Raw genomic sequence first — 13,154 nt, 5'->3', positions numbered from 1 at the left:
GGGCATGCCTTGCTCCTCCCTCCAGGCTGGCGAGGGTGAGATGCTACAGAGCTGAATTGATTACACAAACACCTCCAGAGGCTGCTCTTCTGTGCTAAGACCCAAGCATAAGTCATTAAGGAAAATACTAATTAGCTGGCTGTGAACTCATTTCCTGCAATGAGCATAACAAGTTTATAATAAGAGTTCATATATTGCCACTTAGAGGACTTTTTATGCTGCAAAACAAACTAAAGGTTGCTCACAGTAGATAGTGGCTGTTTAGTCTCTTTCACACTTGGAAGGAGAACTTCTCACCCAAATGGCAAATGCCTGTCTACATTTATAAGCACTTCCTTTTGAAAGGGTAAAGAAAAAAGAATAGGAGTTGTCAAATAAAACTTAAACCTCTAGACAGTTGGTGCTTCCCCCTCAGAATGTATTTTTGCAACAGACAAAGCATGTTTTTAAGCCCCACTCTTGAGTAGGAGGTGCTAATTTCTAATCTTTCAGTGATGCTGATAAACCTAATGTGAGCAATATTTTACCATGTTTGTGGTTTGGGGAGGGAGGATGTTTCATTTACTAAAATAATTACGTTTTTCATGACAATTAGTGGGCTATCTGTAACATTTTATTGTGCAGACCTGTGAGTGTGTCATAGCAATATTGGCATTTTGCTGTCTGGGGAAAAAAATAGGTGGAACATAGATTGAAGTTAGCATTTCTAATGAGAAAAAACAATATTCTTTCATCTATAGGTAAGCTTTGGAAATGAACTATTTGACTACTTTTATAGCTGCCAATTGCTTAAACAACACGTAAGTAAGTAATAAAGTTTATACCCATGGTCTTTACCATACATTTCTACTTTTAATCAGAATATTTCTTCCCTTTGGGTTTCATGAAAGGCTGAACTTGCATTATTTAGTAACTTGCTAGTGGCATGGTTGTCATACTGATCACTGAATTTTTGGTTCCTGCCAAGACTACTTTCATTAATAAAGAAATTTTAGCAAACTTTCAGATCAATACTATAAATATTAATAGCTAAACTTCTGAAAAAAATTATTCATTGTAGATCTATGAATTTGTAGATCCATTACATGCACTATCTCAATCCTTCATCTTACAAAGAAATAATTGCAGCTGCCATTATTTAGCTTTACTTTAAACAAACCTGCAACGTATCAGGGGGAGAAACCGATTTAATGCTTTTAAATTTCTCCTCACAAAAAGCTCAGGCCACCACCATGTGTTCACATATATTTGACAGGAATGTAATGGATTCAACAAAGGGATTTTTTAATCCTCACCTTAGACCTTTTATAGGTGGGCAAGGACAGGTACTGGAGTGGATCAAGAGTAATAAAAATCATCATGCTATGCCAAAAAGATTCCCTCACCAAGCCCAAACTGCTTCAGGACAAAGTGGACTTTCAGGCTGGATCTTTACTGCCCCCGGCACTCTGAAATTCTGATTTGACTAGCCCAGGTCTTGGGCTAGAACACCCCAAATGGTGCTGTCTACAAAGGATGCTGCACCATCCTGCCTGCATAGATCTCCTGCATTGTCCAGAAAAAAACCCACCATCTGTCATTGTACATTTTAATATTTGAATTTAATAGACAAGCACTGCTTAATTTTAATATAAAAAGGGGGCTCTTAGGTAGAGCCACTTATAAAAAGGAGTTGACTGAATGTTTGCAGTATTTCACTTAGACCATTTCCCAGTCTACAACATTGTGATTACTACAATATCTTTAATTGCTGTTTACTCTCTTTCCAACAAAATTAATGAAACTTCTGCTACAAGAACTGTTAAATAAATTGAACTTCAAGTCCAATGTTACAATGTAAGGTAGTGTAGCAAAAATGCTGTTGCTTAGCTTTCTTTTGTATCACATGATTTTGAGCCAAATGAAGAGCCAAGAGAGAGTGAGGGTTTGAGGAGAGCTGGGCACTGTAGGGAGGAGGTTCTGCTGCAGCCGAGGCCCACCTGAGCTCTGGCTCAGGACAGCACTGACAGTGCTGAAGGCAGGGAGTCAACCCAGAGGGCAGAACAGCCCCAACACTCTGCCTTCCAAATACTCTACACTCCAAAACCACAGCAGCTTTCTAAGAGAACAGAAAGAGACTTGAAGAACAATGGATAAGCCAGACACTGTGAGAAGAGCAGAAGAATGGAGAAGGTTTTCTTCATAACTTTGTTGTTCTCTATGATATTTTCTCTTTGAGAACAAGTACTTTGCCCTTTTAAACTTCTAGTACACGGCTTCTTTGGTTGAATAGAGTGTTATGTGCAAGCCACGAGGCTGTATTCATGTTTGAAAGCCATGCAGGTTCTGGTTTTTGCTGTGGAGAGTTAGCAGATGTGATACACTCATGACAGAATGAGGTTACTGCAGGAGTGACTCATTGTTGAATAATCAAGTGTTTACTCCACCAAAACTGCATGTAACCAGACTGCCACAGTTTTTCTGCTTTATTCTAAGATGTAGCTTTTAAATGTCAGTGCACCAGGAAGAAAGGTAAACTCCTTGGGTGGCTCAGATCTCTTTTTATGCATGGGTTTAAAGGCAGAGAGTCTTACAGCTCTCAATGGAGAAGAAAAACTACTGAGCACATCAATTGAGGCATTAATCAACTGAAGAAGGGAAATTAACTGAAGAGGAAAATAAAGTCCTTTCCTGAAGTATTTCTGAAGTAGACCAGATGGAGAAAGAAAAACTGGTGTGAGGTTCTGGTTTGGTTGCTTCCCAGTCTAGAATCCCTCCTGACAATAATGTTACCATTTGAGAAACTTTCAGCCAATAATTTCTCTACAATTCACTTTTTTCAAACTACTTGCTTCAGCCTTTTAATTTTGCTTTCAAAGAAACTAATTTGAGGGTGCTTTGTGCTTTCTTTGGCTCTTGTCTAGCAACACGGATCTAAATCAGGAGAGGAAGAGCTGGCTGGAAGAACATCTCAGTCTTCTGATGAGATAGAGGGCCAAAGGTTATGATCTGTTACAGGTCTAAAGTTCAGCATGAAAATCCAGATCAAAGAGACTTTGGGGCCTTTCTCTAATACTCACTGTGTACATTGGGAGAGAGCCCAGTGCCTTATATGGCTGCTGGTTCAGCCCTTTTCCCTGTTTAAAGGGCAGGAGAAGCAGGGCTGGGATGGAAATCCTGGATCGTACCCAAGTGCTCCCTTAGGTTATTTCTGAAGGTCTCCCACCAACATGCAATCAAGCTGCTCTCTTAAAAAAAATAATACATCATGCATGTTCCCTCTGTGTGGACAATCTCTCACAGAATAGAGAAAATTCACTCTTAAAAAGCATGAAAGAGCTGAAATCAAGCTTCTAAAAGTTCCTGAAGTTTGAGTCTCCCATGGTTGATGCCCTTCTGACAAGCAGACATCACCATTTTGCAGATATGCTCTAATATCGACGTCAAGAACTTGCTCTTAAGAGCTAAAATCCATTGTATTCAGACAAGAAGTAGTTCAGCTACTCATAAATATTTAAGTTGGGTGAAGCCCTGTCAGAGGAGCAGTGACAGAAACTAGTAGAATTTGATAGACAGAAATTAGTAGAATTCTAAAAGGTCTTGCTACTCAGACAAAAGCACAGCAGATTGAGGCTGTTCTAATTCACTCCTTGCACAGCCAATAATGTCCTGCTCTTCCATTACTGAGTGTTTAAGTCACTTATTGCAGATCACTATATAAAAAGAAAAATATTTTATTTGCCTGAACTGTTCTCAGGGCTAACACCATGCAGGTTCCAACCGAATGAAGAAATCCGACTGACTACATTTCTAAATCACCCCTCGTCTTACAGATCCTAGGTTACATTGAGAATCTTTATCAGATTCTCCCATCCTCCTTCTAATAGTATTGGATTAGGTTTGACTCTGCTGGATTGACTGTGCTGTTATGTAATGCTGTCCAGTGAAAATCAGGTCAAGTACCTTGCTAGAGCTTCCACTCTAGGTTTTCCTGCCAAGTTCTGTGCAAGACTGTTTTTGGGTTTAAAGCCACATCTGTGTTACTACAGCATGATCTGAATTTGAGAGAAAGTGTAATGCCCAACAGGACCTCAGCAGCCTGCTGGTAGTGGGTGCAAGCAACACTTGTTCAAGCTCAGAAGCTGATGTGGGATCATTTACAAGATCACTGAGAAGGGCATGGTACAGGCTCTGACCAGCTGTTAACCCCTTCTGTTGTTGGATGCTGCAGGGAAAAGCAGCCTTGAAACCTTGCCTTTCTCAGCCTTTACAAGGACAAGAAATTGATTATACACCTGCAGGGTGTTTGAGAGCCGAGTGTCTGATGTTTTGCAGAAAGCATGTTTTCAAAGAGGTGTTGCCTTCTTGGACCAATGAGTCTTTTCTATTCTGTTTTTCACGTACTACCCTATATAAAGTGTAGTGTTTAAATAAACACTTTAAATAAAGCTCTTTCTCTCTTTTGCTTCTCCATTGCATGAGGAACTATGTTGCATTATTCTTTCTGCCACTCACCTACAGCCTAAAATGCAACACCCTTCTTTTCAGCTGTGCTGTGTGTGAAGGGCATCTCCTGCTGCACAGCCTCTGGGATGTACAGCTGTGCTCCAGAAAGCAGAGGAGGAGTTTCTTGTAAGGATGGAATGTGCCGACCTCAAACAATGTCCAATTCTGGATAAAGTTATCCAAAGCATTGCTTCCAGCCAGAAGAGGCTACAGTTTGTCCCCAAGGTGGCAGTGGAGTCCTCTGAGGGTTTGCCAAGGGGTCACTAAAAGGAAGCTTTGTGTGATGTTCTACCAGCCCAAGGGAAGGGTCAAGGCAGTGTTAGTGAGGCAGAGCAGGTGCTGAAATTCTCATTGGTGGTGACCCAGCAAGAATGACTTCAGCTTTTCATGGGAAATTTACAGGCAGGCAGTTGTACCTGCATGGACATTTCAGATGTAGAAGCAGTGAGTGGAAAGCAATCAATCCTGGTCCCAGCACAAGTAAGATCTCCAGCTGTGTGTACACATATTGTGCCCTGCACCAGCCTGCACATAGGTGATGCTGCTGTGCAGTCTGTGACCCTGAACAGTCCTGTTTTACATATCCTCCCTGCTGAAGGTGTAACCCTCTGCAAGAGCAGCTGAGCTCCGTGTGCACCAGGGAAAGACACACTTGTTCATGCATCCTGGGCTGAATTAGAAAGGTTACATGACTTATCTCACCAATTACAACCAACCACCACAGCACAAATAGTAGCAAACATTGAGCATTCATGAGCACACTGTGGGCAAACAACTTTGAAAAGTTAAACACATTAATTTGCCATATTTCATTACCACACAGAAGGAAATAGTCTCTTCACAAACATTCTACAACTCACTAGAAGGCAGGTTCCTTAACTCTTCCTTGCAAATTCTCACTTATATTTAGCAGTCATCCCTATTAGTTACATTCCACATAGTGCAGTTTCTATTCTTCACTCTCACCTAAGGTATTGATTATTAACTTGCTTGAACTACATTAGCTGGGAGGATGTGAGCTTTGTATCCTTGTAGCACTTCCACTGCAGTTTCACTTGGAGCTTTGTGTGTTTGCAGCTAGAGGATTCAAACTCTTTAATGTGTATTTGCAGTCCTATCAGCTGAGTATCAGTTCAGCCTCCCAGAGGAGAGGGAACATCTGCATTAAGGCTCAGTATCAGCATTTCACCTTCCTGATTGCACCATCTCCAGCAAAAGCCATCCTCATCTCATGACTGTTCAGTAGAGAAGCTCTGTGAGGACACCAGGCTCAACAGGGGTGTGGGTGGCAGGGTCTCACTCTTAGATAATTCCTCCATATCAGCTATCCAGTTATCTTAGCAGTTTGAAAAGGCTCCTGAAGTTGGATGGCTCATTCCTCTACCAGTGAAAGCTCATTTATACACAGCTGTGTCACCTCATGGAGTCAGCCTTTCATCACTGCTACGATTTTTGTCCAGCCCATGAGGATTTCAGAATTGTTTGTGTTCTCACCCAGCTGAAGGACTGAAGTGATCAGGGCAAACCAGGGAGTATCACATCAGTAACTTTGAATATTCTGCTTCATTAAGACTGGGGCTACTTATGACTTAATGATATGAAGCAGTACATGTGATTATAAAGTGATAAATCTTTAGGGAAAAATGCAACTGGAACCTTTCAATTCATCATCATCATCTGCAAAATTCTACTTCAGCACAATTTATATACAGATTCATAGCAACAAACTGGTCAGGCTCTCCCATTTTTTAAAATCTAAAACCATGTCAAGAGAGACACTCCACAACGGGAATGTTTGCACTACTATTATCACTGTTTCTATTCTCTAATTACATTGCAGACAAAAACCCCCAACCCATCAAATTATTATTTTTTTAATTCCATGAATTCTTTCTCGAAATTCTGAGAAAGTTATCCTAAGAAGAGCCTTTTCTGAATTTCCTGGCTCAAAATTTGATTGATTTATTTTTAGTTTGGTTAAGGATGATTAAACTATTCACTGTTTCAAAAAGAAAGAAACAAGAAATTCACAAGATCATACAGTAACTTCCTCTCAAGCCATAATATATAATTTCTTTTAATTACTAATTACATCAAATGCTAATTTAAATGCTAATTTAAATTAATTGAGTGTAATTGGTCTCTCAGATGAGCACTTTACAAAGATGACACTATAGTTTATGAACTGTCAGCATGCACAAATTAAAATATATATTTTTTTTAAGCCTATTAACACCACTATTTTGAACAGTGTTTCTGTTCCTCCCTCTTCTCCAGGAAAGCTTTGTTAGGCATCCTTCCCTTTCTCAGCCTCTCCCCACTGTTCCCCCCTCCCTTCTTCCTGATTTTTGAACCATCCTGGCAGTGGGGACCATTTCTGCAAACTGCTGCAGAGGCAGTTTCCTCCAACAGAGCTGGGCAGCCACAGACATCACCAACACTGCCCATGGGCTTTAAGTCAGGGCCTAATAATTGGGAATTGGTATTCAAGAGATGTCCCATGAAACCTGACAAATGCTGAGTTTTCAGCAGGAGACTGTACCTGAGTCATTGTGATGCTTGTATTACCACTTCTGCATTTCCCTTGGCTTTTTCAGGGCTGTGCTAACTAATGCTTTTTATCATACCAGCTTTTTTTTTCCTGGCTTTCATATTGAGGCCATCTTGGTTATTCAGAACACCATGAGGTGTTTTCTTATAAGGAAAAAAATTAAATGCATGAAAGATGATAAACCAGTCTTAATTTATTTTCTGCGGACAACGTTTTTAGACTTGGATTCTACATTTAATCTCAAAAAAGTCCATGTTTGGTTGGCTAAATTGAAATATGATATCTTACATGAATACTATAGGTAACTCTCTTCAGTGGGAGTAACAGATACATCTGACAATGGATTTTGCCATCCAACTTGAGGAGCTCAGATTGAGAATTTTGGTCCTTTTATTTTCTGCAACCTTAGATTTGGGTCCAAATCCACCTGACAGTGTCCCTTTAAACAGGAGCTTCCCCACAGCTGCATTCTCTGATTCTGAGATGTTTTAGGATGCTTTTCATATACTACAGTTTCTGAAGGTCAGTGCGTACACATTTTAAGACACAGTGATTAGACAGTGTATGGAACTACTTGGCAGTATTTAGCTGGTACAGTTTCTTGTGGAAACAACAGAATTCCAAAATACACCACACTGAATGCTTATGGGTTATTACAAGCAAAAATCCCAAGACACCGGGAATTAAAAAGCGGAGTTCAACAAAGGAACACTGATATCGTCGGTTGATATGAACAAAGTTGTGCCAAGTCTTCCTTCTTTGCTTTTTCAAGTGGAGAAATAAACTGGGAAATGAAGCAGAGGGAAAGAAAAAACAATTTTAAAGACAAAAACTAGGAGTTACTACAGAGTTACTGTTGTGCTTTATCTTACAGCAGCCCCTGCAAAGCCGTGTATTGTTTCCTCCAGCAACAGGAGCAGGCAGCTTGGGACATCTCAGCACCCATGGCAGCTTGCTGCTGTGAGGAATGGCTCAGTTTGTCTGCACCTACAGCCACCCCTCGTGGAGAGCATGATCTTGCTCCCACTCCAGCCACAGACTGGAAAAGTCATGCAGGCCTTGTCTAACAGGACTTGAATGCTTGATGTCTATAGGGTTTAAACATACACTTGAGAGCTACTGTAAATAAATATAGCATTGATTTAAATACACAAGGTCCTTCCTGAAGCTGCAGCCTTTAGGCACTTATCACAGAAGAATCAAATAGACTGGAAAAATAATTTGAACAACAGGTATACTTGAATCTCACTGAGCTGGTGCTAGATCTCACTGTGGTGAGCCACAGCCTGGGTTCAACAATGTGACACTCAAGTTGTGATTAAAAACATAACCCTAAACTCAACCTAACCCATGTCAAACCTGCACTGTCTTTTTTTGTTGTTGTTTTTTAATTTACCAGGACAAGCATTCAGCATTTTAAACCAGAAGTCAAACAACATTCTTACTTACATATGTTTCATCCTAAACTTCTGTGGAGGAGTTATGAGTTATCTTGACCACTTTCTACTTTCTTGTTAAGACTCACATAATGCTCAATGAGGAATGTATACCCAGCAATTAGTTCAATGGCTGCACATCTTCTTTTGCCTGGTTGCTGCATTAGACTGCAGAGCAAGGGCCAGTCTTCCTCCAGTCAATACAGTTAATTAATATCTAACCATTTCCCACTCTTGCTGTATCAGTGTTACGAAACCCTGGAATTATTCTGGGTCACTCTGGTGCCAGCATTCATAAGACTAATAAACTGTCACATGTATCTCATTCCATTTAGTCATGTTTACAGGTGATCCTGTAAGCCTTCTTTACAGGAGCAACAGAGGAAAATGGAAACATGCTGGATACCAGGCATGTAACTTGAGAGCTGGCATTAACTCACATCCACAATCTGGCCTTCTGGTGAATCTCTTCTGCATTACCACCTGCATTGTGTATCTGAAGAAATCTCCCTTTTAGGAGTTAATGCCATGTTACAGTTATGTCACCTAACAGCTGTTGCTAACACAGGGTTACATAAATGAAATGTTCAGTTCCTGTCATTACAAGGTCCCTGAGTCCCAACCAGCATGACTGCTATTATTCATTCATAGCTAACTTCCCTGCAACAACTGCGTGGAATGAGATGATCTTTTGAGAAAATAAATCAGCGAGACTTTGGGCCATCTTTTAACAACATTTGGGCATTTGAGGTGCAAAAGGATCTTCAGAAACACTGACATCTCAAATTCTAGCTGATATGGCAGAAATCAGGCACCTACACACTTTTAAAAAATTCATCAGATGCCTGTTTGACTGTGTGCCTTCACCCTCTTTTTATAGACATGAGGTATTTCAAGAACTTCTTAGTAGAAAACACCAGGACTGTGTCACTCATCATAATGAAAGGAACATCTCTGAGACTGCATAAAATTTTATTTAAAACATAGAAAGGGAGAGCTCTTAATCCTAGGGAAAGTTATGTAACATGCTAATGTAAAAAACATTAAATGTCAACAAATTCTGCCAATATGTGTCCAGGGAGTTTGCAGTAATTCTCACTATAAAAGCATAACACTGGAAGGGAAGTTTCACAAATTAATCAGTTTAAATATTTCATATCCTTTTTTTTTTGTTGCTTTGGTTTTTAATGTAACAGCCATTCTTAAGTCACAAGCTACTGAGATCATAAATAAAAGAGAAAATGAATTACTCACTTATAATTATAATGAGAATGACTGCGCATACTACACCAAGGATGATCATCATCTATAAAAAGAAAGTTATAAGAAAGAAAAAGAGAAAGTCAGGCTTTCACACAAAAGGCATAAACCCCTCATTTATTTTTGCTTTTACTTTGTGACTCATTCCTCATACTTTTAACTCTTGTAAACTCACAACAGACTTGTTAAGGCCCCAAATTTAGTGTTGGTTTTAAAATCAACAATGGACACAGCCTCTTACCAAAGCTGGCCAGTCCTTGCCTGTCAGCTAAAGATGCTGTGACCAACCTCAACCATTCCCAGAAGTAAAGAAAAACTCAATTTCCAAAGTAAAGCAACTCCAGTGGCTGGGTTCACACGTGGCCATTCATCCCTTTATTCCAGAGTCACCTCGTCCCTTTTCCCAATGTTCCTGAAGTCAGTGAAGGGGCAGCTGGAGATGAAACCCAGCAGCTCTGTGCTGCTCTGTGTGCTGGTGCTGCTGAGACAGGAAGCCCATGCTAGCCACAACAGTAGCCACAACAGTTATAGCCATCAGGTTTTCCTGGAAACAGCTCAGGGCAAAGCAGAAGCTGCTCCCCCAGGCACAGAAGAGCAGAGGCAGATGTGCCCAGCCCACACCTGCACAGAGCTGCCTCAGAGCCCCCACCTGGGCTCTGAAAAGCTGAAAGCTAACAAGCCCTCCAGGGATGCTGCAGGCCAGTTGCCATTATTACCCAGTGGGTAGAAAGACTGAAAAACAACCAACAGGGCATGTCAAATCAAGGCTTTCATTCCTCCTAACATGAGGACAGAGCATTGGCTTGCAGGACATTTTTTTAAAAAATTTCTTCCCTCTCTTTCCAGAGTTTGGCAGTCAGAGGAAGGACAGGGAGATTGTTTGTCAGGGAAAGCAGGAAGGGAGAATGAGGAAAGGAGAATGAGGATGGGTTTGAAGGTCTAGTGTAGTGCAGGTCACTGTTGTGACTGCAGTCACGTGGGGGACCCTAACTCAAAATCTGTGCTTATAGCCCCAAAAGCCCTGCTTCCTGCACTTCTGGGCATATCAATTGGGCAACAGCTAAAAGAGGCCCAGAGGACCTGCTCAGATGAATTTCTAACCTAGATCCTCTTATTTCTGGAGAGCTTGTACATGTAGTTTACCCAGAATATTTTGTCTTGCTTTACATTTCATAGTGCTGTGGGTTGAAGACAACAGGCTGGCAAGGGATACATGTGGGATTCTCCCTTGGGAGCAGCTGGTTTTATTTGGGTGGACACAAGCAGTCAGCAGGAAAGCTGGTATTGGGAAATGGAAATTAACCTGAATTTTTGGCACAGTAGTCATGGTGGTGGTGGTGCACAAGTAGGAAGAAGCAAAGACATGAGCCTTAGAAGAAGAGTAAGAGGAGATGAAGTTTCTGGGTCCAAATTCCAAAAATACTGGAGGACTTCTGAAAAAGGAGAGTGAGGTTCCCCCTGCTCTTGGGAAAGGATTAGATTTTGAAGGCAGCTGGCTGATGAAAGTCCTGCTTTATCCAAACCAGCCCCTCTTCATAAGAGACTGTAATTTCCTCCCTTCTCAAGCAGTTTGTGGAATCCAATTTTGGGGGCTTTTTTAATGGTTTACCATCCTGGAGAAAAACGAAATCAATAATAATCCCCACATGGAAAAAGCTTTTTTTCTCCCACTGCTAGAATTCACTGCACCTGATGAGGTTTTGTGGTTCCCACAGAGAACTGACATGAATTGACATTAAATGCTTTCCCATCCCTATTTGAAGGCACTAGGGAAGTGCCAAGAATTGTATCTACATTTTATATACTGCAGAATATATGTGTTCTGGTAAAGATCAAAGTTGCTTGAGTTCTGGAGTCTCAAGGTCAATGCACCTCTTTCTCACCTTGAGGAGAAGAGATGACTCAGAGGAGCCATCCTGAAGGCAAAGTCCCACTGAATGCAATGAAGCAATTCCCAGCAATGACTTCTATTCCTTACCTTGCAATTTTTCCACCAGTATTTCCTCTTCAGTTTGGCTGCACTGGTCTCAAACTGTGAGGCACCTGCTTGCAATGCATCTGCCCGGTTGTCGAGCTCTGACAGCTTCTGGTCCCTCTCCAGCACCTTGTCCACGTTCATCCTCATGATGTCCACCACCTGTGAAGGCACAGACACACCTGGGACTCCTCCCACGGGCAAGCTGAGGGACACCCACCTGGTCACCCCCTGGAATGTCACACCTCATCCTAAAGCAGCCACGGTGTGTGATGGGATTCCCTGGGCAGTGCCACAAAATCCCACTGTGGGAACACACTCAGTGAGCTACACTGTGTGGATGCCCCTTAAGGCAGAAAGTAAAGAGACAGTATGAAATACCACAGTTCCATTAAAGGTTTTGACTTCTTTTATGTTGCATTTTGGCTATAGGAGAGTGGTGAAAAGGATAATGCAACATAGCTCCTCATGCAATGGAGAAGCAAAAGAGAAAGTTTATTCAAAGAAACACTGCACTTATATAGGGTAGTAGGTGCAAAACAAAACAGAAAAGACTTATTGGTCCAAGAAGGCAACATGTCTTTGAAAACATGCTTTCTGCAAAACATCATGCAGGACACACATGGCTCTATGATCAACAAGAGGTGTTAATCATTGTTATAATTTCTTGCTCTTGAGCAGGCTGAAAAACCCAAGGCTTCAAGGCTGCTTTTTCACTGATTCCCAGCAGAATCCAACAACATTTTTATAGTGATACAAAAACCTGATGAAGATCTCCATACCACACTTTGATTGATATCACTAAGGACAAGCCATTATTTTCCTTGTACATTTAATACCTTCCTTAACTGAAGCAGAGAAATCAGCTAAGTAAAGGCCACTCTAAAGGGAACTGTATGCATTTCCTTATCAAAGAATTTTTCTCATTCTGCAGATCTTTTGGGCAAGATGACTCCTCAGCCGTGATTTGAAGTCCTGCTTGTAAATGGAGAAAGTTCAGCCTGAAGAATGGCAGAAAGCTCATGGCTCCTTATTGCACAGCCAGCACACAACAGGCAAGGGATGTTCATGCATGTTTTATACACTGGGTAAAGTGAAAATCCTCTTCTAGCAAGCCAATAACTGAATGGAAATCCTGTAGAAATTCACCACTAAAGCAAATGTCAGACAGCGTCACAATCTCAGTAAAGTTGTGTCCAATTTTTCTAGCAGTGGGTGAGGCTGATCTCCTGTTAAATTTCACTCTCTATAATAAGGAATTCCATGTTATACATATTTAATAAAACTTAACTATTACCTGTATAAATCCAGAATTATTTAAAGGATACATTACTCAAATACAGTGAGATGAAACTGGTAGTGAAAGAATCTTTAGTAGGACTGGCAGAAGGTCTCAAAAGATTTGTTTCACTTGTCCACCAAACTTAACCCAAAATTAAATATATTT

General features: G+C 40.9%; 1 protein-coding gene across 1 annotated transcript in view; it reads right to left on the bottom strand.

The window, feature by feature from the left end:
• Positions 1 to 6,455: 6,455 nt before the first annotated feature.
• The window catches only part of VAMP2 (vesicle associated membrane protein 2), a 48,314-nt gene continuing 41,615 nt past the window's right edge, over positions 6,456 to 13,154 (bottom strand). Inside the window, exons 3-5 of the mRNA XM_056498260.1 lie at positions 11,711 to 11,869; positions 9,727 to 9,778; positions 6,456 to 7,820 (exon numbers count right to left, since the gene is read on the bottom strand). Of these exons, the coding sequence (XP_056354235.1) occupies positions 7,804 to 7,820; positions 9,727 to 9,778; positions 11,711 to 11,869 (228 nt within the window). The 3' untranslated portion in view covers positions 6,456 to 7,803. The remainder of the gene's footprint in view (positions 7,821 to 9,726; positions 9,779 to 11,710; positions 11,870 to 13,154) is intronic.

The sequence above is a fragment of the Oenanthe melanoleuca genome, chromosome 9, assembly GCF_029582105.1.
Source record: "Oenanthe melanoleuca isolate GR-GAL-2019-014 chromosome 9, OMel1.0, whole genome shotgun sequence".
Classification (NCBI taxonomy): Eukaryota; Metazoa; Chordata; class Aves; order Passeriformes; family Muscicapidae; genus Oenanthe; species Oenanthe melanoleuca.
Note: the sequence above shows the minus strand (reverse complement) of the source record. Positions and strands in the feature narration are given on the sequence as shown.